At 34.5% G+C, this 24,793-nt stretch overlaps 1 protein-coding gene across 1 annotated transcript in view; it reads left to right on the top strand.

Moving 5' to 3' along the window:
- The window catches only part of Negr1 (neuronal growth regulator 1), an 876,873-nt gene that overhangs the window by 317,589 nt on the left and 534,491 nt on the right, over window positions 1-24,793 (top strand). The window contains exon 2 of the mRNA XM_070007283.1: window positions 4,108-4,340. Coding sequence (XP_069863384.1) covers window positions 4,108-4,340 — 233 coding nt within the window. The remainder of the gene's footprint in view (window positions 1-4,107; window positions 4,341-24,793) is intronic.

Below are 24,793 nucleotides of genomic sequence, written 5' to 3'. Positions count from 1 at the left end.
TTTTTTATTTTATCTCTTTGATTTTTTTTATTGTGAAAATACTGTACAGAGGGGTTACAATTACATGAGCAAGATAATGAGTACATTTCTTATCAAGCATTGTAGCCTCCTCCTTGATTTTTTTAAAATTAATTTTATTTTATTTGTGAACATACTGTAGAGAGGAGTTACAATTACATGGGCAGGATAATGCGTACATTTCTTACCAAGCATTGCAGCCTCCTCCTTTGTTCACCCTTCACATCCCTTCCCAGCCTCCCCCCCTCCCCCCCAATCCCAATCCCAATCCTTCTCCTTCCCCCCCTTCCCCGCCCCCGCACTGACGTTGTAAAGCTCGTTTTGGACATGACAACTTGTACTTCTCATTGTTGCATTTGTCCATCTTATGTAGACCTTTGGAATAAAACAAAGAAATCAAATAGATGTATTCTAAGAAAGAAAGAAAATAAGCAAATAAAATAATATCATGGTGAATGATGATGTGAGGAACATTGGTGTATTTTTTTTTCTGTTTAATACCTAGACAATTCAGTGAAGATATGTTAGATAAGAAACAAGCTAGGGAGTCCCTTGGGGAAATAGAGCTCAGGAGGGAAGAATCAGAGGGGAAAGACAGATACAATCCAGCTGGCTTGTTGCTAGCCCAGATGGAGGACCACAGCCCAGAGTAGAGGGATGAAATGACCCGAGATGAGGTCAAGAAAACCATGAGGATATTACATTAGGGATGGATGTGGGCCACCATCAGAACAAGTGCTTTATTATGAATGAAATAGGAAGTTTGGAAGTGTTGATAATCTGATTTAATCCCTAAATGGATCACAACATCTTGGGTGTGAAGTGGTAGGAGGGAGGGTACTGGTTCCAAGAGTCAAGGCAGAAACTAGAGAGACTCAGAAACTTACATGATAATCCTGTTAAAGCAATGATTTCTTGTAACTTAGTCCTCTTTTGTCTATTTATGAACATACATTGTCATCATTGCTGTAAGTTCTATACAGACTAGGTTTTAAAAAAGATTATTTGTAGACCCCAGAACCCATTAACTTAAAGAAAAGTAAAAAATAAATTGTTGTTAATAGCTCTTACTTGGTTTTGACCCATACTCCACAATTCTGTGCATATTTTCTCCATTTATTGAATTTCTTAATACATTATGCACATTATAGCAATAGGATTTTTCTCTTACTAAGGAAAATTTGAGGGAGGAAGGAGAGAATAAAAGGAATGTGAATATGGAGATATGGTCCTTATTCTTATAATAATGGTAAAAATAAACTAACATATATACATAATATATATTACATACATATGTATGTGTGTTTGTGTATCTGGCTTACTTTATGCATTTTATCAACTACTTAAGAAATAAAGTCATCTTCTATTTTACCTTAACCTCTATGCAGAATATATATGTATTGTGGAATTTTAAAACCATAGAATGGCAAACAGGCTTCTATTCTTATGTGATGGCCCCTGATGCCAGAACCTACTGAGATTTATTGAGTAATCCTGTAATGTTCTTGACAATTCACAAGTAAGGTAAAGCTGTTCCAGTCTCCAGGGAAAGGAATATGCCTCACAGAGGGCTGTAAATCAAACTTTCATGGTAAACTAGCCATTAATAATTAATTTTCTGCATCCTTTAGAATAGGACAGGTTAAGCAGTTGGTCACATTCAGTAAATAAGGAATTACTTGCCATAATATCTGCAACATTCTCATCATCTTCCCATTTCTGAAACCCACTAGAAAAGTCTTTGATCTGGATTACAGTGGAAAAGGACATTGAATGAAAAGAAAATAGAAGGGTTGATTATGAATTCAGCATTGCTTCTTTCTTAGACTGTGGTTTGGGAATGTCATTTAACCTAAACATCTCCATTTATTTTGTAGTAATGGAGAGCATAGGAATTCATATCCTGTGAAGTTGTTATGAGAACCCTCTAAGACACATGAATGCAGATGATAAACCGTGAACACTTCATGCACCCAAACACGTAAGGTTCCTCTAGAATTACCCAACCTGGAAGAGGTGTTTCAGAATTCTAGCCTACACCAGAACAAATATCATCTTTAAAATGAGAAATATGTCTCCTCTATATTTGTTCTACATATTATTAAAACTTACAATCCACTGTAATTGTTAAATTATACCAGTAAAGAAGGAGTTTATTCTCTTCATTAATTCCATAAGGAAAAAAATTTCAATATACAAGAACTTTACAACTTTCACTTCTAAGTTTGGATTCTGTAGATGGCCAACTGGCTGCAAATTACATTCTGCAGTTCACCTTATTCCTTACATTTTTCCTGCTGATGAGTTTCATACAGCTGGCAGCAGCCTGCCCTGTTGCTTTCAACTGGCAATTTGGTAGCAATCTCAAATACTGTGTTCAATCCCCCAAGGTATTCTGTAGAAATGCTGTCAAACTATTTCAATGGATGTGTGTTTTCATTCTGTAGCAGTGCTTTGTACTCATTTAAGAAAACCAGTCTTTAATTTGTAGCAGAACATTTTCAAGATGAAACATAGAATTCCTGGCCTCAGCAAAATCATTCACTTATGACCATAGCCTCCTGTTCAAATCATAATGTGCTTGACTTGTATTAAGTCTAAAACAGCATTTATAAATCTTGTTATAGTATCTGACTTTGAATAAATTGCTTTGATTTGTCTTTAAAATATACATTGGTTGTTCTGTTGCTTACCATCTCCTCTGGCTCTAGTTGATCTTTCCAATCTAATCTTTCAGACCTTTTACCCTGCATCTTATGGTTATTTCCACCTTGTTAAAATGTCTAGCTCTTTACATGGCATGGTCCATATATCAAATTTCTGTCTACAAAGCTGTGTTTTTAAACTATCATCTTTAGATCTAGCATTGCCATCTTCAAAAAGCCTTTCTCTCCTCTCTCATCACCTTACTGTGTTATATAATTCTCCTTTATAGCTAATATATCTTGTGCACAATATAATAAAATATTTTCAGTGTTAATAGTTGGTATTTCAACTGTTCTTAGAAGCCTAAAACATTTGGAGGTTAAGGCACATTTTGAAGCCATAACTGTGTGCCTTACATGTGGCGAGAAATGAGTGCTTCTTAGAAAAATATTGAAACGACAGCAAAAAATTGCTACTAAAAGGGTTATACTAGTTCTGCTGTATTTAATTAGTATATCCAGCGGTTTATAGTTTCATCAGTAATGTACCTTAGAATTTCAGTGCTTATTTAGTAAATAGTTTGATTTTGATCTGGACTTTTCAATTTGAATACATACACAAATATTTTATTTAAGTATAGCATTGCATGATGGGAGGATTCTAATGGTGTAACTCTTGTGAAAAAACTTGTAGTTTAACAAAATTTATACCAAGAAGCTAGAATATGTGTTGTCAGTACTTAGGAGGCAGAAGTGCAAGGTTGAGGGACAGATAAATGGAGAGAAGTGCAGAGTAGGCAAAAACAGGCACAATGTTCAGTGTATTCATGTGAAATAGAACTAGGTACATTGAGGGCTGGGGTTGAGAGAGATGGTGGAGAATGATGGAAGATGACATGGATCAATATGCTTTGTACTCAAAACTCACATGCTGAATTGAAAACACTTACACAACTACATAATAATAATAGTTCAAAGAAGTAATCTGAAAATGAACACTTAGTTGGCCTCATTTATACTTCCTACCTCTGTTGTATGCAGATTTGGATTCTGTCAAACAAGGTTAACCTATAGGCCTTTCATACTCCTTATCATTTCAAACATAGCTATAGATTTCAATATAGAAAGTTTGTTTGAATTTATTTAACTTTATTTACATTTATTTACCATGCAGCCAGAATGGGAAAGCAATTTTGAGCTGGGTTGAAATATATATGCACGTAGGACATGCCTTTAAAGGACTGACAATTGTATTCAGGTATTGTTTCACATTTGCAATGGGAATGCCAGCTATCCTGGTATATTCATTCTCCTGAGCTTATGTCTGATGTTTGCACTGGACGGTGTGCTATTATTCCACATATGGAAATAACTCTCAGAACACAGATAATGTTTTCTCTCATTTTCATTTTGATTAATGGCATCTGTCTCTGGTAATTTTTAGGTGTTATTTGGAAGATGGAGCTTCAAAGGGTGCCTGGCTGAACCGATCAAGTATTATTTTTGCCGGAGGCGATAAGTGGTCAGTGGATCCTCGGGTTTCAATTTCAACATTGAATAAAAGAGATTACAGCCTCCAGATACAGAATGTAGATGTGACAGATGATGGCCCATACACGTGTTCTGTTCAGACTCAACATACACCGCGAACAATGCAAGTGCACCTAACTGTGCAAGGTAGGCATGTTCAAAGTGCTATTTTATGGGAGACTGTGCTTAAACCTAAATGTTGTCTAGAAGAATGACTCTGAAGCAAGTAACAATATTGAAAAAAATACATTGTCTTTGTCTTCAGCAAAATACATTCCTAGGTACTGTAGCTGCAATGGCAATTATAGACAATGAAATCCTCACAAAGATCAAGTTATAGTATGATTACTACATTATGATTTTTGTAGATGACCCATTCTCTTCCTTTTGATTATCTCTAAAACAAATCTTTTTAAATAAGTTTTTTATTGTGAAAAATACTGTACCTCTAGAGGGGTTACAATTACATGAGCAAGGTAATGAGTACATTTCTTATCAAGCATTGTTGCCTCCTCCTTTGTTTTTTCCCTACCATCCCTTCCCTCCCACCTCCACAACTTCACCCCCCACCTCTGCCTAAATGGTTAAGTTAATTTTCAACATACTGTCTTGTATACCTCATTGTTGCAATGGGTCAACCTGTATCCCTATTTAAACATTTTGTTTTTTCCCTTCCCTCCCAAAATTATACCAGCATCAAATATAGTGAAAACAGGGGTTATACCATGGGAGAGGGGCATACAAAGTAACACAAAATTCACATGGTACCTTATAAATTCATTAGAAACAATAGCAAGAAAGAAAAAAACACTGTGTCCCTATCTTGGGCTTCTTCTCACTTAACATAATCTTATCTGACCTTTTCTGCTCATCCCAGACATATACTAGCTACTGAAAATAATGGGAAAATCATGGGACCTATATTTCATTGGGTTTGTCTTACTTCACTTATAGGTTCCTCAAAAGACTCCACATAGAGCTCCCCTATGACCCAGCAATCCCACTTTTGGGCATTTACCCGAATGATCACAAACAAGACCATCCTAAATCTATCAACAAAACTACGTTTATTGTAGCATTATTTATCATAGCTAAAATAAATCGTTGTGGGCTCATAATCAATACATTAAAATAAATATTTGAAAACCTGTCAGATAGATACATTGAAATACAAAAGTCTGTGAAACATAGTGTCTAAAAGTCATTCTCCTAGCCTTTCAATACTCTCTCTGTCTATATTTCTTGTTATTCATTCCAGTCACAATGAATAGGCAGAATTACCTTAGTTAAATAGAGTAATTGACAAAATATGTATAAATACAGTGCTTTATATTTTATTTACAGTAGGGAGATTATAAATCATGCGAGGTAACTAATCTTCAAAGGCAAACAGATTCATCCAATTATTTTGTTTTGCTTGTGTATTTAAATATGACACCCTACATTTCCAGGTCTGTGGCTAACACCTGTAATCCGAGCTACTCAGAGTTGATATCTGAAGATGGAGGTTTGAAAGCAGCTTGGGCAGGAAAGTCTGAGATTCTAATTTCTGATTAGCCAGCAAAAAGCTGGAGGTAGAGGTGTACCTTAAATGACAGAACTCCAGCATTGAATGAAAAAGCTAAAGGACAGTGTCAGGGCCTAATTTCAAACCCCAGTATGGGCACAAAAACAAAAGAAAAACAAAAGAGAAAAGGAGAGAGAGAGTGAGAGAGAGAGAGAGAGAGAGAGAGAGAGAGAGAGAGAGAGAGAGAGAGAGAGAGAGAGAGAGAGAACAAAAGAGACAAAGACAGAGACAAAGACAGAGAGAGACAGAAGAAAAAAGAAAAATTAAAATTCTATACACCCCAATATAAATTTAAAAAAAGATATTAGGAGAATGTAAAATGCATGTTTTTGTCCTTTTACATTATTTATTTATGTTCTATATATTGATTATGTACTGGTTGTTTAGAAACATATTGCTCTGTGGAACTAAAAATGACAATAGAGTATTTTAAGTAAAATTAATAACATATTACATGATGCTGTTGTGCCTCTGCATACATGTTTAATGCCATATGAAATCAAGTGAGCAAGCTAGTTATAGGGTCTCTGAGATTGTCCTTCGATAAATCAAGACCAAAAATTAATTTTAGTACATGCATAAGACTGCAAGCTATTGCTAACCTATATCATTACTACCTGAGATTTATGTCCTTATATAAATTTAACTTAAATTCAAACAGGACTTCATATATTCAAAAGTATGGTATTCAATGGTAAACTTATTAATTTGTTTTAAAAAAAAGTATAAATTTAAAAAATAATGAATATTAGAGTGTTGCTTACTGTGGTCATACAGTGTCATATGAAAAATACAATTTTTTTTCCAATCCACCTTGATTTTATAGTGCTGGGGGTTGAAGCTGGGCTTTTAATATTCTAGGCAACCACTCTACCATTCAGCTACATCACCAGTACCAGAGTCCATTTTAAGCAAATATTATTATGAGATGTCAGAAGGGGGGAGTTTGTTGCTTCAAAGTCTCATGTGATATATAAAGACTTAGTTTCAGTTGTCTGCATGTGACAAGCCAATAGTTATTGGCTTCTTTGTCAAATATTAGATGGCTATGGGTCTGTGGGTTCATTTTTGGTTCTCCCATTCTGTTTCAGTGACCCTCAGGCCAATTCTTGTGCTAGTAACAAGCTGTTTTTATTACTATGGCTTCGTAAAGAGTTTGAAGGTTTTTACTGATATTCCTCCAACTACTTTCTTCCTGCAAAGGATTACTTTTGTTATTCAGCGTCTTCTGTTATTCCATATGAATTTTTAAATTACTTTCTCTACTTCATTGAAGAATGTTCTTGGGATTTTGATGGATTCTTCATTGGATTTGTAAATTGCCCTGGACAGTATTTTCACAATGTTATTTCTTCCAATTGAGGAACTTGGATGGTCCTTCCATTTCCTTAAGTCTTCAGTTTTGTTTTTGAAACTTTTAAGTTACACAATAGAGATCTTTCATATCTTTGGTCAAATTCTAGTTTTGGAGGGGGTAGAGTGAGACAAATGGGGTTGGTTTCCTAATTTCAGTCTCATTCTTCTCATTACTGGCATACAGGAAAGCTACTCATTTTTGTGGGTTTATTTTGTAACCTGTTGTTTTACCAAAGTTTAAGATCAGCTCTAGTAGCTTGAGCAGGAGACTATAGGTCCCTTACAAACCTGATCATGTCCTCTACAAAAAAGGAAAGTTTTATTTCTTCTTTCCCTATTTGGATCCATTTCATTTTTTTTACTCTTGCTAAGAATTCCAGTACTATACTGAAGAAGGGAGAGAGACTGAATGTCATTGCATTGTTCCTGATTTTAGAAGAAATTGTTTTTGATTTCACCAGTAAAATAGTGACTGTAGGTTTGTCATACAGAGCCATTATTATCTTGAGGATGCCATGTATTCCTAGCTTCTCCAGAGCTTCATATGGAGGTGTTGGGTAGTATCAAAAACTTTATCTGCATTTATTGAGATGATCATTTCATTCTTGTCCTTGCTTCTGTTGATGTGTTGTACTGTATTACATATATTGATTTATGTATGTTGAATCAGACTTACATCCCTAGGATGAATCCTGTTTAAACATAGTGTATGCCTTTTGGGGGCTAGTTATTGAATTTGGTTGGCAAAAATTTTATTAAGAAGTTTAGCACTGATGTTCATCAAAGAGATATATCTATAGTTTTCTTTGTTTGATGGGTTCCTATCTGATTTTGGTATGAGTGCAATAGTGCTTCATGGGTTTGGTAGTTATCTTTCCTTTGTATTTCATTGAAGAATGTGGCCTTGTAGAATACAGCTATAAATCCATCCTGGGCTTTTCTTGGATGGGCAGTCATTTATTGATATTTCTATTTCATTACTTGTTATTGGTCTATTTCATTGGATTTAATCTTGATTTGGTATGGGTAGATCTATGTGCTCTATGAATGCATCAGAGAATCCCAGATTCTTTGATTCTTTGACATAAAGTTTTGCAAAGTATTTCCTTATAATCTGAATTTTTTCCTGTTGTAATGTTCACTTTTTCATCTCTAATTCTATTTGTTTTGGTGATTTCTTAATTAGATTTGTTAAGGGTCTGTCAATTTTGTTAATTTTTTCAGAGAACCAATTCTTCATTTTATTGATACATTGTGTGGATTTTTAGTCTCAGATTCATTTATTTCTGTTCTAATTTTTATTATTCCTTTCCATCTATTGGTTTGGTCTTTGATTTGTTCCTGCTGAGATTGAGGTACATCATTAGAGTATTAATTTGAGATTTCTCTAAATTGTTGATATAGGCACTCAAAGATATAAATTTTCTTGTGAGTACTGTCTTTGATGTGTCCCAAAGGCAGACTCAATTCAAAATGGATTATCAACTTCAATGTAAAGCCATAAATTATGAAAATATTACAGAAAGAGGTAAGGGAAACACCAGAGCTCATATGCACAGGTCAAAAACTTTCTAAGATCTAGAATCACAACAAAAAAAAAGAAATACTAAGACACTATGTTGAAAACGAACTTTACAACTTGGGTGGGGGGAGTAGTTAGGAAGGAAGGGAGGGACGGGATAGTAGGAGAAAAACAAAGGAAGAGGTAACAATGCTCGATAGGAAATGTACTCATTATCTTACTCATGTAACTGTAACTTCTCTGTACAGTATTTTTAAAACAAAAGATAAATACAAAATGATGAAATAACACTCACAGAATGGGAGAAATTTTTCACCAAGTATACATCAGGCAAGGGTCTAATATCAAAAATGTACTAAACACTCAAAAATAACCATCCTCCCCAAAAATAAATCAGGAAAGAAACAACAACCAATTTAATAAATGGGCTAATGCCTTAAAGAGAAACTTCTCAGAAGAAATAAATATGGCCATTAGACCCATGAAAAAATGTTCATATAGGAAATGCAAATTTAAAAAAACACTTAGATTCTACCTCTTCCCATTTAGAATGGTTAGTATCAAGAAAACTTACAATAGCAAATGCTATTGAATGTGGCCCAAAGGGAAATCTATTACTCTGTTGGTGTTCAACTACTCTGCAAAGTTACATGGAGGTTCAGCAAAAGACTAAACATAAAGCTGCCTTGTGACCTATTCTATTCCTGGGCATGTATCCAATACAGTATAAACTGGTATACACTAAAGCAACCAGCACAACCATATTTATTGAGAATTATTTTCCATAGCCAAAATATGGAATTTGCCCAGATGCACATCAATGGACAAATGGGTCAAAAAAAAAGATAGATAATTAGATAGCTAGATATATAGATAAATAGAGATAGTTACTATATGTAGAGATATCTCACAAATATATCTTTCATGTACATATATCATATCTCATAGTGTATATGTGTTTGTGTGTTTGTGTGTATGTATATGTGTTAATGTGAGCCATGTGTCCATGGTTCACATTTGAAATCCTAGCTAACTACTCAGGGTGCTGATGTCTGAGGATCATGGTTTGAAGCCAGCCCAGGCAGCAAAACTTATCAAGCAAAATGCTGTAAATGGAGGTGTGGTTCAAGTGGCAGATCAACAACAGCTTGAAGTAAAAAAGCGAAGACATAACAACCTGGCCCAGTATTCAACCACAGTACACACACACACACACACACACACACACACACACACACACACACACACACACACACACACACACACACACACACACACACACACACACACACACACGGATGAAAAAAATCTAGTGTGAAATTTAAAAACACAAACATATTGCTTCTGTTATTTTTGCCTAATCTGTTCGGTTCAATTTTTTCCGTCTAACCTGAGTGTCTTGATAAAAGACTATTATGACGCTTTTGTTTTCCTTAGAGGAAATGTGCATGACAAATAATTATTAGAGATCCTTAAGATATAACAGACTTTAAACAAATATATTGTAAGGGTGATGTACAGAGGGTATAGTTACAAAAGAAGATAATATTTTTGTCACTGTTTTTGGTTTTGGTAGCCTGTGTTTTCTATATAGGTTTGACTGATTTGGGGAAGGGATGGGGAATAACAAACAGTGAGACAAAGGACAAAGGGTGAACCAATACAACAGCAATACTCACAAGACACTATGTTGAAAATGAGCTTTATAACTTGATAGGGGGTGGTTAAGTAGGGTGGAGAGTGGAAGAAATCGAATTAGGGGATAACAATGTTTGCTAGGATAGTAAACATATTTTTTTAAATTGTAAACTTTAAATTATATATATATATATATATATATAATATTTTTCCAACTTCTCTTTTTTCATGATAAAGTTGACTATGGAGTGTAAGCCTTGCCCAACCATACATTTCATTTCTATATAGATTTTAAGTCCTTGCTAGAATGACTCAGTTGATACTGGTAAACAATTTTAAAATTATTACATTATTTACTATAATAGTGGTATTTTTGCTGGATTTAATGATAGATAAATTTCAAACAGTTAGGGGTGGACTTACTGCATATTTTGCTACTGCATTTTATTCTACCAGAAAAAGATAACATGATACTGTTTTGAAAGTGTGTGGTTGAGTTAAATTAAAAGCTAATAATTTTACAGTATTTATGAATATAATTACTTCTTATGAGTTGATTGACATGTAGGCCATTTTCCAATTACATTAATAAAGTTCAGGGAATACATTAATAGGCTTGTCAGTCAATTCAAGAACTAAATAAATGTCATAAAAAGTCAATCCCAGTTAAGCTGCATTTCCTCTCAATGAACAAAAATAAATTTATGTGCACAGATGCTTAGGTGTATCTGCATAGTTTTGAAGCATATGCTCTTTTCTGAGCCATTTGTCAATCCAATATTCACCAAGATAAAGAAACTTAGCAATTGAAAGAGGACTGTATTAATTGCTGACTGCAACCATATGCTGCCTACTTTAAAACAAAAGTCATCTTCAATTGTTGAAATGGTGCTCTTAGGGGAGTTAATCTTTCGGAAGTCATTTTAGAGACAAGATAACAATAGATGACATACCTTGCCCACACACAGGCGGAAAGCTTAGGGATTTTGTCAATGTTGATTTATTGCAACTACTAATATAAATGAGTAGGAAAACAGACCATAAAAGGAAAGCATTTAAGTGCACAATTCAAACACATTTTTGTTCCTAGCCTTCACTTGTACTTTATATTTAGCAACCAATAGATTATCTTTCTGATGTTTATCTTCCTCCATCTGAGCTAAACAAACTATTCTCACAGTAACTTGGAATTAGGATTTGCAGTAGCAGAACATAGCCAATATTTTCAATAAGAAAAAAAATTCTTATTACCTAATGTATAAGGTGTTTTTGGTAAATTAAATTATCTAACTATTGAGTTTCTGATTATGTGAGTTAACCTTTATGAAGAGCAGTTTTCATTGTGCATAAATATAAACATATAAATTACCCTAGGAGTAGTTATGAACATACAATTTATTGAACTGATCAAAATATGTATTATAAATGATGTTGATTTGAATTCATGATCAGCATAATTTCTAATTTGAACATTCAACTATATCTAAAATCCAGGTTATATATACAACCAATTAAACCCTCCTTAGATATTGTATAGTAAACAAAAATATACATAATTTAAGCATTCCAGCAGTATGTCTCAGGGAAATATACGTTCTATGTGAAGAATCTAGTTTCCTGAGCAAAGTAGAAAATCTGCCTAGTATAAAAATCTATGACTTCTCTGTATTTAATTTTCCCATGGTTTTATCACTGCCTTTGTACATACTTATCAGAATTATGCTAGATGGGGTATAGAACTTCCCTTTCCTGAGAAGAGACATGTTACTATCACTGCTGGGAATATAATGTGGGAGCAGAATTCGGTGGTCATCCCTATTTAGGCTTTCTTCAGTTTTAGAGAGCAAACCATGATCAAGATCAAGCAATACCTAGAAGAGTCATCATTCAATGCTAGTTGAGATATGGGTATAAAATGATGAGAGAGATGAGATGTGCTATAGTGCACTGTAGTTCAACTCTTAATTCTAGTTAATTCTCTCTCATTCCTCATTTTTTCATTAGGAATCGATCACAGGAATATTCCATAGTAAATACTTTGTGCTTTAAACTTCACCTTCTTGCAGAATCTATTACACAATGATGCCAAAATACAATGCTAACTCTTTGGCTTAGTCACTGTTTTGAGAAAGCTTTTGTAAAGTGGAAAGACAACACACTCAAACACCATTTATTATTAACATTTTTGTTTTGAGATGGAGGCATTTAAAGTGTTATATAAAGAAGTATTCAGTACACCAACACAAATGGAAAAGTAGGAAGGTGAAGACAAATAAGTTAAAATAGGAAGCAGTGATAGGTGAAGTTAAATCATAAAAATTGTCTCGTGATTTCTACATGCTTTCAGAGCATCATAAAATATTTACTTCTGAAGTTCTTAGCAGACAACAGAGAAATAAAAGTAGGATCAGTTATTCATTTCATGGTCCATAAGATTTAAATGTTTTCTTCAGTACCTTGATCCAATTCTTGAGAACAGAGAACTTTTCCACTCTGTGTCACTCCAGAGCCACTCACTGGAGGATGCAAGGAACAGCTCAACAGTAATTATTAAAGTTCAAAAAAACTCCCATCATTTCCTGGATCTTTATATCCTTTTCAATATATCCTAAAGTGCAGGAAACTAAAAAATTAAATATTCAATAATAAGCTCAATGTTAAATATTTAAAATAAGTTCAAAGTTTCATGGTACAGAGATAACGTCTTGGTTTTTTCCTTACTCTGTGAATAATTTCAGAACCTATCTTCCTGAATCAAAACTCAGCAATAGCATTTTCTTCTTTTATACACATTTGTAAATTGTTCCTTTTTAATATATATTTCTATATTTATTGTAAAGATACTGTACAGAGTGGCTACGGTTAGTTACATGAATAAGGTAATGAGTACATTTCCAATCAAACATTGTTACACCTTCCTTTGTCCCCTACCATCCCTTTCCACCTCCCCAAGTCCTCCTTCCCCCTACCAGTTGTAAAGTTCATTTTCAATATAGTGTCTTGTACATCTCATTCTTACAATGGGTCAACCTGTATCCTTATTTCAGCATTTTGTTATTTCCCTTCTCTTCCCCAAGTTAGAAAAATGTATATACAAGATGCATGGCACTGGAATCAAATACAGTGAAAACAGAGCTTATATCATGGAAATAAAAGAAACAAAAAATCACACCGTACATTATGAGTACATCACAAACAACTGCAAGAGAGATAAAACCTATTGTGTCCCTATCTTGGGGTTCATTTCATGTAGCATCATTTTATATGGTCAAATGTACATAGCTTTTGACCTTTTCTGCTTTTTCCAAGATATATACTAGTTATTTCAAATAAGGGAAACCATGGGACCTTTGTTTCTTTGGGCCTGGCTTACTTCACTTAACATAAGTTTTTCCAAGTCTTTCCATTTCCTAACAAATGGGGCAGTGTCTTTCTTTCTGATGGAGGCATAGAATTCATATATACATATATATATACATATACACATTTTCTTGATCCATTCATCCCATGAGGAGCATCTGTGTTGGTTCCATATCTTAGCTATGGTGAATAATGCTGCGATAAAGTATTGTTGGTAGCTTTAGTATGGCCTTGTTTGTAATTGTTTGGGTAAATGCCCAAAAGTGGAACTGTTGGGTCATAGGGGAACTCTAGGAGAAAGAACAATGCTGGAGGAATATCAGTACCAAATTTTAAACTCTACAACAAAGTCATAGTAATCAATACAGCTTGGTACTGGCACAAGAATAGACCTGGGGATCAATAGAATAGAACTGAAGAATCAGAAATGATTCCACAGACCTATAACCACCTAATCTTTGATAAGGGAGCTAAAAAATTAGAATGGAAGAAAGATAGCCTCTTCAGTAAATGGTGCTGGAAAAATTGGTTACAGCTGCAGAAAACTTAAGCTAGATCCTTATATATTACTCTGTACCAGAATTAACTCCAAATGGATCAAAGACCTCGAAGTAAAAGCAGACAGCCTGAAAACATTACAGGAAGGAATAGGAGAAACTCTAGGGCTCCTTTGCACAGGCCGACATTTTGTTAATAAAGACCCAGAAACAAAACAAATCAAAGAAATGTTGGACAAATGGAACTGCATGAAATTGCAGGGCTTCTGCATGGTGAAGGACATAGCTAGGAAGATCAATAGAAAGCCCACAGATTGGGAGAAGATCTTCATTAGCCATACAACAGACAAGGGTCTCATATCTAAAATATACTTAGAACTCAAAAAGTTAAACCCCCCAACAACAAATCCTCAAAGAAACAACTGCTGAAGATTTAAAGAGAGACTTCTCTGAAGAGGAAATAAGAATGGCTAATAGACATATGAAGAAATGTTCAAATTCTCTAGCCATAAAAGAAATACAAATCAGAACAACATTGAGATTCTACCTCACCCCATTTTGAATGGCTATAATCAAGAAATTTAATAACAAAAGATGCTGGAGAAGATGTGGCCAAAAGGGAACCCTACTGCATTGTTGCATTGTAAGTTTGTTTAACCACTCTTGAAAGCAGAGTGGAGTTTCCTCAAAAGGCTACAATTTCTTTCAATGAGTCATTAAATATTAAATGCAGAAACATTAAAATTATACTTGTCAGTGAGTATCAGGACAGCAATAGTTCTAAGGCTACAATTTTATTCCTCAAAAACTGGCTCTTTTTAACCAAATGTGAGTATCTTTTTTATGAATGCTACCACTTTAACGTATACACACATAGTGAAATAGAAAAATGCTAGCTGGTTGATGGCCCCCAACAGTAACTCACCCAAAGGGGAAGAAAGTTGTAATGGTCAAAAAGTATGTCAAAATACCATGTGCACTGGAAAATCCAAATCACAGTTCTACAAAATTCAACATTTCAAAATGTTCAACAGATGTTAAAGTAGAAGCAAAGAAAAATTATCCGCAATAAGAAATGCCTTACAGAACCTACCTAGATCAAAATAATCAAGGCCTATCTGCAACAAAGGCTCTGGACATAAAACAGGTACTGATTCCCTCTGTCATTCCAACTCTATACCCATGGGGAATACTACATGTAGAAACCAATTTTCATAAGTTCGTAAAAATAAGACATACACAAAGATCAGTAACGTGTGCCTTTAATATTTTTAATATATAAACAAACAATAAACTAAGGAAAAAAGTTCTGTAACTTATGTTACATTTCTCCATGCCAGAGCCTTTGGTTTTAAGGAATAAATAGCTTTATGATATTTGCACAATATTAAACTATATCATATAGCACATGAAAAGATTATTTATTTCTGGAGCTACTACCTGGAAAAAGGAAGGACACAATTTGGCAAAATTGTCCCCAGCCTTTTGTAGGTAATCTAAATTGTCTTTATAGCAGTAATTAGTAGCTGAGAAAAACTTCTAAGAAAATCTTACATGTGATAATATATACAGGTTAATGCTGTGTAAGAAAATTTTCTTTATATATATTTTAGGATTTTGTTCAAAGTGATATTAAATTGGTAAGATACAAATTACATGTTTGATATTATTAATACTCATTCTTATTCTACCTGAAATGAATTCTTACTGGCTGTACTCTATATCATTCTTTCCTTTTTCTAATTATTTTAGATTTTCATTTTAGCCACAGTGTAATTGATCTCACAGTGTAATCAATAGTTGATTACAGCTCACAGGGCCAAAGATATATAAACTAATTTCAATAAATGACATTATTAGTTTTCACAAATTTCCTCAGAGTAAAGTAGTAGATAAAATAGAACTATTTCTAAAAATATGAAACTTCCTATTTTACTGAATATAAATATCTGTTTTTGCAATCTGTAAAGATAACCTACTAGCATTTTGTAGGATATGCATCATTAATTAATAGAACTACTATTAATTTCCTTATGTACCATATTTAGTGAAAAATATTTAATCTGTTGTTATATGTGAGAAAGAATTGTTGAAGTCTATAGAGATAATATCTATACAGTTTGAGACAAATAGAAATTTGTAAAAGTTGGGAAAATAAGTCTCTGAGTCTCATTTGGGATCAGTATTTCAGCAGAATTATTTTACCAATGGTTTCATAAACTTAAATCCACTTATTCATATTTATATGAGATAAACATTTTAGACAATAAATATTACATAACAAATTAATTTTTCAAGCGTATATTTTCTATTTTCACACAATCTGGCTAGAATAGCTATTGGGATATGGCAAATTATATCAGGCTGGTGTCTAGGAAAATATTCTTTCTATATGAAATCATTTTTCAATCTGTAAATTTATTGGGATACGTGAGGTTATTAGCTTAGTGTAGCACACAGTTTAAGGTTAATAAAACTAATTCCAGGGGCTGGGAAGGTGGCTCAGTGGTAGAGCACTTGCCTTGCATGCATGAGGCCCTGGGTTTGATTCTTCAGCACCACATAAGCAAAAAGAAAAAAAGCCGGAAGTGGCACTGTGGCTCAAGAGGTAGAGCGCTAGCCTTGAGCTAAAGAGCTGAGGGACAGCGCCCAGGCCCAGAGTTCAGGCCCCACGAGTGGACTCCCCCCCCCACAAAAAAAAAAAAACTAATTCCAACTGAAATCTTACTTTACATATTGATTTTCTTTCAGAATATACTTTTTTATTTAAATATGATTTTCTTTTTGCTTTCATGTTCTTTAAAGCAGGATGGCTGGCCAATGTTTTGTTGTGCATTTGGGATAAAAGAAGAAAAAAGAAAGAGAAGTATATTTCCTTAGGGATTTTTATTCTAAAAAGATATTCTCTTTACCCATAGTGATCATATTATCTTGATCAATTTTCACATGAAAATTTATAATTTTATAATGGAAGATCTGATATAAGATTAGAATAAAACCATGGTAACATGTAGAACTCATTTGTTTACTATACAAAATAGGAATGAATAAATTGATGGCATAGTGAAAAAGAAAATAAACATAATACTGTCCTGATAGGTACTGGACATTCCTGGCTTCCACCTCAGCCTCCCTTTTATCCTGAACATGGAACCTCATAAGCTGGTAGCACAAAAAAGGAACAACGAAGGTTAATATTTTTTTCAGTTATATTTAAGTAGTTGTAAAGAGGGATTTCAATTCAGTATGTCAGTTATGGGTAGAATGAATCTTGATTAATGCCACTCCTCCAAAATACTGAGATTTGAAGAGGAATTGTTCTTCACCAGGAGGAAGTTTTGTGCCAAGGAGGAATCTACTTCATGACTTCAATCTACTCATGAGTTAGATAACATTTTGAGAGGCTTACAAAAAAGAATAAATAAATAAATAAATAATAAATAAATAAACAACAATGGAAAAAATACAATTGCATAATTTGGGACCCATATTCTTGATGGAAAATTTAGCTCTCATTTTTCTTGTTAGGCTTTATGTTCTGAATTATATAGGCAATGATTACTTGGAATAGGATTTACAACAAGAAGAAAAGTATTATAAATATATTCATATATGTTTAACTAAATATTAATATGACAGTATAAATACATTTATATATGTTTATATAAATATATGTGCTCCTGAACCATGTACTTTGGTACATGAATGAGAGCTTAGAGAGTACATATTTTTATATTCTTAGTACTAATTTTGAGTTTTGTTTTGTACGTGAATTGAGTAATGATCCTTTCTGTTGTCTTGGATTATTTTCAGTTTTTTTTATAAACAAAGAAATCAACTATGTAAGTAATGTCAAATCCTAGTGCAACATACATTATTATTATGAATATCTCTCTATAAATAATAAGTTACCAATCTCTACATGGCTTATTTATTTTGAGAAACTCTGCAAATTAAATCTAAGTCAGTTGGAATAATGTACCTTCTTCTAGGTAGTCACTGCATTGTGATTTGTCTTACTAAATATTTTTTGTTTCCTTCTTAAGTTATATGTATAATTAAGCTATTGTTACAGAAACAATTAGGATTTTGTCACTTTTATTAGCTATCTTCTAAATGCTATACCCCTCATACATTTATTTAGGACAATGAATAAATGTAGTAGATAAGACTATTCGATGGAATTATCACATGCTTTTCAGCACAACTTAAGGAAATCCATCTGTAATATCAGAAGACAACTAAATTTCTCTATATAGAATAAGTATGGGCTGGGTCCCTGTATCTTTGTCTCATACTACTATAACATCTTATTATTAGAAACATAGAAAGAGCAGTATAGAGACTCAGCACTTAGTACCTGCACTATGTACCAATGTAAGCAGTCAGTTTTTTTATCCATATTGGTAGGTTTACACAAAGCCCAGCATTTTCTTAAGTTTGTAATAATGAACTGTTCAAAAAATCTAATAAAATATACACGTCCTTAACATTTTACATTTAGTTTTACATGAGTTCAAGGCTCATGAGCATTCTAAACTTACTCATGAATTCCAGATTGGAACTCCAGTGAACTTGAGGATGAGCACTGAGATTTAGTCATTTTTTACTTACAAACAGAGAAGAGCACTTGACAAATGTTAAGGGTCCAGGAGAGTTTTATTGGCTGTGTACATGGACAAGTATTTTCTTCCTAGTTTCATACCAATCATGTTGCTTAAGCTGTGACTTAATGTACTGATGCTATCTCTGTGGCATTAGCACCAGGAATGCTGACATAACAAGAAAAAAAATAAAATTAAAAGGATTATTTAAACATTCATGACTTAGGCTGTTTATTTTCATTCCAGGTCATGGCAACCTTATCCTCCACTAATCCCTCACAATTTTGCAAGTGATTGCATGTGGTAGCGAAAAAAATAGTAAATGTGAGACTCACATTTTGCAATTTTTTTCTCCTAAAAATGCTATTTTGAGTTTAAAAACACAGAACAGGTTTTGTTGTTGCGATTATATTGCTAATATGAAGCAAAAAAGAAATTAACATCTGTAAATGGCCTAGACTTAAACCACTGAAATTTCTTTCAACTGTTTCACTCATTCTTCCAAGTTTTGAATTGAGCAAATGCATGCAGGGACACTTTTTAAAATAGAATATTAAAGACAAAGGACAGATTTCAGAACTAGATATCAGTACAGAGTAAGGAAACATATGTGTGCTACTATTACCTAAGAGCATTACATTTTAAGGTAGTCCATTTTTAGAAAGTATCTACAATACAATACAATACAATCTTTGCAATCTACTTTTTTTTTTAATTTAATTTTATTTTATTTGAGAACATACTGTTCAGAGGGGCTACAATTACATGGGCAGGATAATGCATACATTTCTTACCAAGCATTGCAGCCTCCTCCTTTGTTTACCCTTCACCTCCCTTCCCCGCCTCCCCCCTCCCCCGACCCAATTATACCCCCCGCCCCTCCCACACCGACATTGTAAAGCTGGTTTTGACATGACATTTTGTACTTCTCATTGTTGCAACAGGTCCACCTGAATCCTTAAACGACTTGTTTGTCCCCATTTCCTCCACATGTTATACTGACATCAAATATAGTGAAAGCGGGGGTTACACTGTGGGGGAGGGACATACAAAGCAACAAAGAAATAATCTTATAAATGCGATAGAAACACATGCATGAAAGAAATGAAAACATTAAAATACATATTTAAGGGTTATTTAACATCACATTATCTGACCTTTTCCGTTTGACTCATACCTATACTATATATTGCAAATAAGGGAAACCATGGGACCTATGCTTCTTTGGGCCTGGCTTACTTCACTTAATATAATTTTTTCCAAATCTTTCCATTTCCTAACAAATGGGGAAATGTCATTCTTTCTGATGGAGGCATAGAATTCCATTGTGTATATATACCACATTTTCTTGATCCATTCATCTACTGAGGGGCATCTTGGTTGGTTCCATATCTTAGCTATGGTAAATAATGCTGCAATAAACATAGTTGTGCTGGTAGCGTTAGTGTGTTCTTGTTTGTAAACATTTGGGTAAATGCCCAAAAGTGGGATTGCTGGATCATAGGGGAGATCTATGTGAAGTCTTTTGAGGAACCTCCATACTGCTTTCCAAAGTGGTTGAACAAGTTTACATTCCCACCAACAATGAAGTAAGGTTCCTTTCTGTCCACATCCCCTCCAGCATCTGTTGTTGTTAGAGTTCTTGATTTTTGCTGTTCTAACTGGAGTGAGGTGATATCTCAATGTTGTTTTGATTTGCATTTCTTTTAAGGCTAGGGATGTTGAACATTTCTTCATGTGTCTATTGGCCATCCTTCTTTCTTCTTCAGAGAAGCTTCTCTTTAAGTCTTTCGCCCACTTATTTATTGGGCAGTTGTTTCTTTGAGGATTTGTTGTTGGGTGGTTTAATTTTTTGAGTTCCAAGTATATTTTAGATATGAGACCCTTGTCCGTTGTATGGCTAGTAAAGATCTTCTCCCAATCGGTGGGCTTTCTATTGATCTTGCTAGCTATGTCCTTTGCTATGCAGAAGCTCTGCAATCTTATGCAATCCCATTTGTCCAACCTTTCTTTTTTTTTTTTTTTTTTGGTCCAGTCGTGGGGCCTGAACTCTGGGCCTGGGCGCTGTCCCTCAGCTCTTCAGCTCAAGGCTAGCACTCTACCACTTACCACTTGATCCATAGCACCACTTCCGGCTTTTTTCATTTTGCTTATGTGGTGCTGAGGAATAGAACCCAGGGCCTCAGGCATGCAAGGCAAGCACTCTACCACTGAGCCATCTTCCCAGCCCTCCAACCTTTCTTTGATTTGTTGTGCTTCCGGGTCTCTATTCAGAAAATTTCGGCCTGAGCCAAGGAGACCTAGGGTTTCTCCTATTCCATCCTGTAATGTTTTCAGAGTGTCTGCTTTGACTTCAAGGTCTTTGATCCATTTGGAGTTGATTCTGGTGCAGGGTGATATATAAGGATCTAGCTTTAGTTTTCTACATGTAGTTAACCAATTTTGCCAGCACCATTTACTGAAGAGGCTGTCTTTCTTCCATTCTATTGTTTTAGCTTCCTTATCGAAGATTAGATGGCTATAGGTCTGTAGGTTCATTTCTGGGTTTTCAATTCTATTCCATTGGTCCTGAGGTCTGTTCTTATGCCAATACCAAGCTGTTTTGATTACTATGGCTTTATAGTAGAGTTTGAAATTTGGTATTGATATTCCTCCAGCAGTGTTCTTTCCGTTGAGGAGCGTTTTTGCTATTCGGGGTCTTTTATTGTTCCATATGAATTTTTGGATTTGCAATCTACTTTAAATTAGTACTTATCAAGTAAAACAAAAACCCTAACATATGTATTTAAATGTTTTTTTTTCTTTCATGCATTTGTTTCTAATGCATTAATAAGATTATTTCTTTGTTGCTTTGTATGTCCCTCCCCCACAGTATAACCCCTGCTTTCACTGTATTTGATGTCGGTATAATTTGTGGAGGGGAAGGAGAAAAACAAGTTGTTTAAATAAGGATACAGGTGGACCCGTTGCAACAATGAGAAGTACAAGCTGTCATGTCGAAAATGAACTTTACAACTTTGGTGGTGGTGGGGTGATTGGGTGAGGGGGCAGGCTAGGCTGGGAAGGGATGAGAAGGGGAAACAAAGGAGGAGGTTACAATGCTTGATAAGAAATGTACTCATTATCTTGCCCATGTAATTGTAACCCCTCTGTACAGTATTTTCACAATAAAAAATTAAAAAAATTTAAAAAAAGATCCTCAATTCTACTGAGGGGAAAAACATTTATACATGCTTGCTTCTTTTGATAAGCAAATGTCTTCCTTTCTTTAAGACTCATTCTCCTCTGAGAGGTAAGTCATAATGGCAACCTTATTGTTTGTTGTGAAATTTTTAAGAAAAAGATATACTAGACATTTCGTCAAATGTCTGATACAAGTTTGAAGTGCATGTTCTGATCTTTCTTCTCCCAAAGAGCTACTAGTGTACAGACAAGTTCTTCCTTCTCCCTATGAATTAGGATATAATTAACTTTGATTTCATTGATTCCCAGGGATTTTTATTCAAGAATATGTATAATAAAGTTAAACTGTAAAACATCACTGAAATTAATTACTCTCTCTTCTCATGGGGAAATTCTATGATAAATTCATACCAATATGAAGTGTTTAACTAGAGCAATTAGAAACAATTCCACATTTTTCCAATACTAATTACTATCCAGAATTAAAGAAAATGTTCTACACGTATTCTTTCCTATGTAATCTCAGGCTCATTCTTTTCTTCTGTGTTCCTGTGTTTTACATCACTCCCAAGAGTAAAGCCATCAGTCTGCTGGTGTTTGGTTTCTGGCAGGATTTGCCTAGTAAGAGAATCCAGTCAGAAACTAGAGATCAGAGGAAGGTAGAAGTCAAACTATTTTCCCTCATATTGCCCCTGGCAGTGTCTCCTGCATGTTTCCTCTGCTTTGGCTATAGTTTTGGCTGAACATGACACCTTTCTATTGGCACAATTCACACCAGGAAGCTCTGGGCTGAAAGGTTGGAGCTGCTGATGAACAGCCCTCTGGCCTCTGGCCATGATACCTGCCTGCAGGAATGTCAGATAACCTCTGGTTTCAAATTTCTCAGTTGTGTTTCCTCTATATGCTCTTCAATGAATGCCGGCAAAAATACATTTATTATTAAAATAAATATTTTATTTGAAATGCCTAAGTTGGTTTGGAGTTTCCTGATGGCATTCTGGCTGATACCAATATTTCTGTTGGTAAATATTCTCCAGAAGCATATTTTTAAGCTCAATGCTTTATACAGGTAATCCAGGTAATCATCTAACTCCCTACTTATATTCTGGCAATGTGTGTGTGTGTGTGTGTGTGTGTGTGTATTCTTATCCCTGAGTTTAAAAAGAAAATGAAAAAGCAAATTTTAAAATTAATTACACATATGTTAGGATCTTGATTTACCAAACTAATTATCAGAAAGTAAGATAAATTAGTGGGAAAAGCTAAAAGTATGCATAATTATTAAATGTTGGCATTTATGTGAGCTTTGGGCTTCTCTTTATTGGCTTTTGGGGTGCAATTATCATTAACATTTCAGTTACATCGTTAATGAATATTAGAGCTGCAAATACACAATGGCATGAATGGAAGCAGCAGTCTTTCATTATCTACACAGACTGCAACTTTAAGAAAAATAACCTATGAGAAACTGTAGAGATATGACTCTGTATTTACCCTGGGTACTGGGAGTTGCCCAGCAATATTCTGGGTCTTGATTTTTATAGCTGCACCTGTGTCTTGTGGTTAAACTAGTAAAGAGCAATTTGGGACAGTTTTCCAATAAACCAGTTTATTGCATTTGGATGCAAACGCTAGTGTGATCAAAGCTATTCTTTGATCATTTGCCTTGTGGAAAGAATTGCTACAGGTGTTGGAACATGAAGTTAGGCAAACAGAAATTAACCTTTCCCTTGAAGATACTATTAAGTCAAAAGAGGGAACATGACTCAGAAGCAAATGAGTGGACTCAAGTTCAGTGACTCAGAGGCAAATAAGTGGACTCAAGTTCAGTGAAGACTTGGGCAGATATTTCTGTAAGACACTCATGTGAGCTGAAGTCCTTCTTTTGCTGAAAAGTCATTGTCAAGTTTAAGGGTAAAGTAATTTGTAGGGGGTAGGGGATAAAAGTTTAATTATAAAGCAAAAGAAAATGGTTAGCTGTAGTAGTCTTCTTGGAAGTTATAATAAATCATACAGCCCTGACTGAAGAAGAATTTCGAGCCTCAGCAGGTACTGAAGAAGCAGAATCACACAACACTGATTTGTTCAGTAAAGGGGAATGAAGGCTGCAGAAAGGGTGAGAACAGGCCAAGATCTTCAAATTGGTGGGATGTTGTGATTGGAGATGTCATTTAGAAGTTGTACTGACAAGGGATGCTCAGATTTGCAACTCCAAGGAGATCAAGATGCTGTAGAAGGTTCTTGAGCATGAGAAAAGCAATGGGGCTTTTGGATAGCAGCAACAAGAAGCTGTAATTTCTGAGTTTTGCTCTTCACTTGAACTACTCATGCTGAGAAGAGTATCTGCAGAGAGCTTAAGAAGAGAGTTCTGAGGAGTCATGGCTGTAGTTTTCCCAGTTGAAGAAACTGCCAGTAGAAGCAACAGTATCTTCATTTGAAAACTTTAAAGGCCACTATGTACCTCTATCATGTCATCTCAGTAGTTGGTAATGGGAGAAACACAGCACTGTGCATATGAAGACATAGAAAAATGTTGACAACATAGAGTTGAGATTTTTAAGTAACTTTCCTCCAATTTTAACAGAAACTTCCCTGGCCTATGTGATAACACTTGCTATGGTTGTTGATTATGGGGGGATTTTTTTTTCCTTAAAACATAGCTGTTATAGTGATGCAAACAAAGTGAATTGATTTTAAATTGATAAATTCTTTGGCCTATGTATATATATATATATATATATATTATATGTATATGTATATATTATATATATGCATGCCTCCATTCATCTACTGAGGGGCATCTGGGTTGATTTCATATCTTAGCTATGTTGAATAATGCTGTGATAAACATAGTAATTGCGCTGGTAGATTTA

This window comes from Dipodomys merriami, unplaced genomic scaffold, assembly GCF_024711535.1.
Source record: "Dipodomys merriami isolate MVZ:Mamm:240054 unplaced genomic scaffold, mDipMer1.0.p SCAF_7, whole genome shotgun sequence".
Lineage (NCBI taxonomy): Eukaryota > Metazoa > Chordata > Mammalia > Rodentia > Heteromyidae > Dipodomys > Dipodomys merriami.
This window is presented reverse-complemented; position numbering and strand designations above follow the sequence as displayed.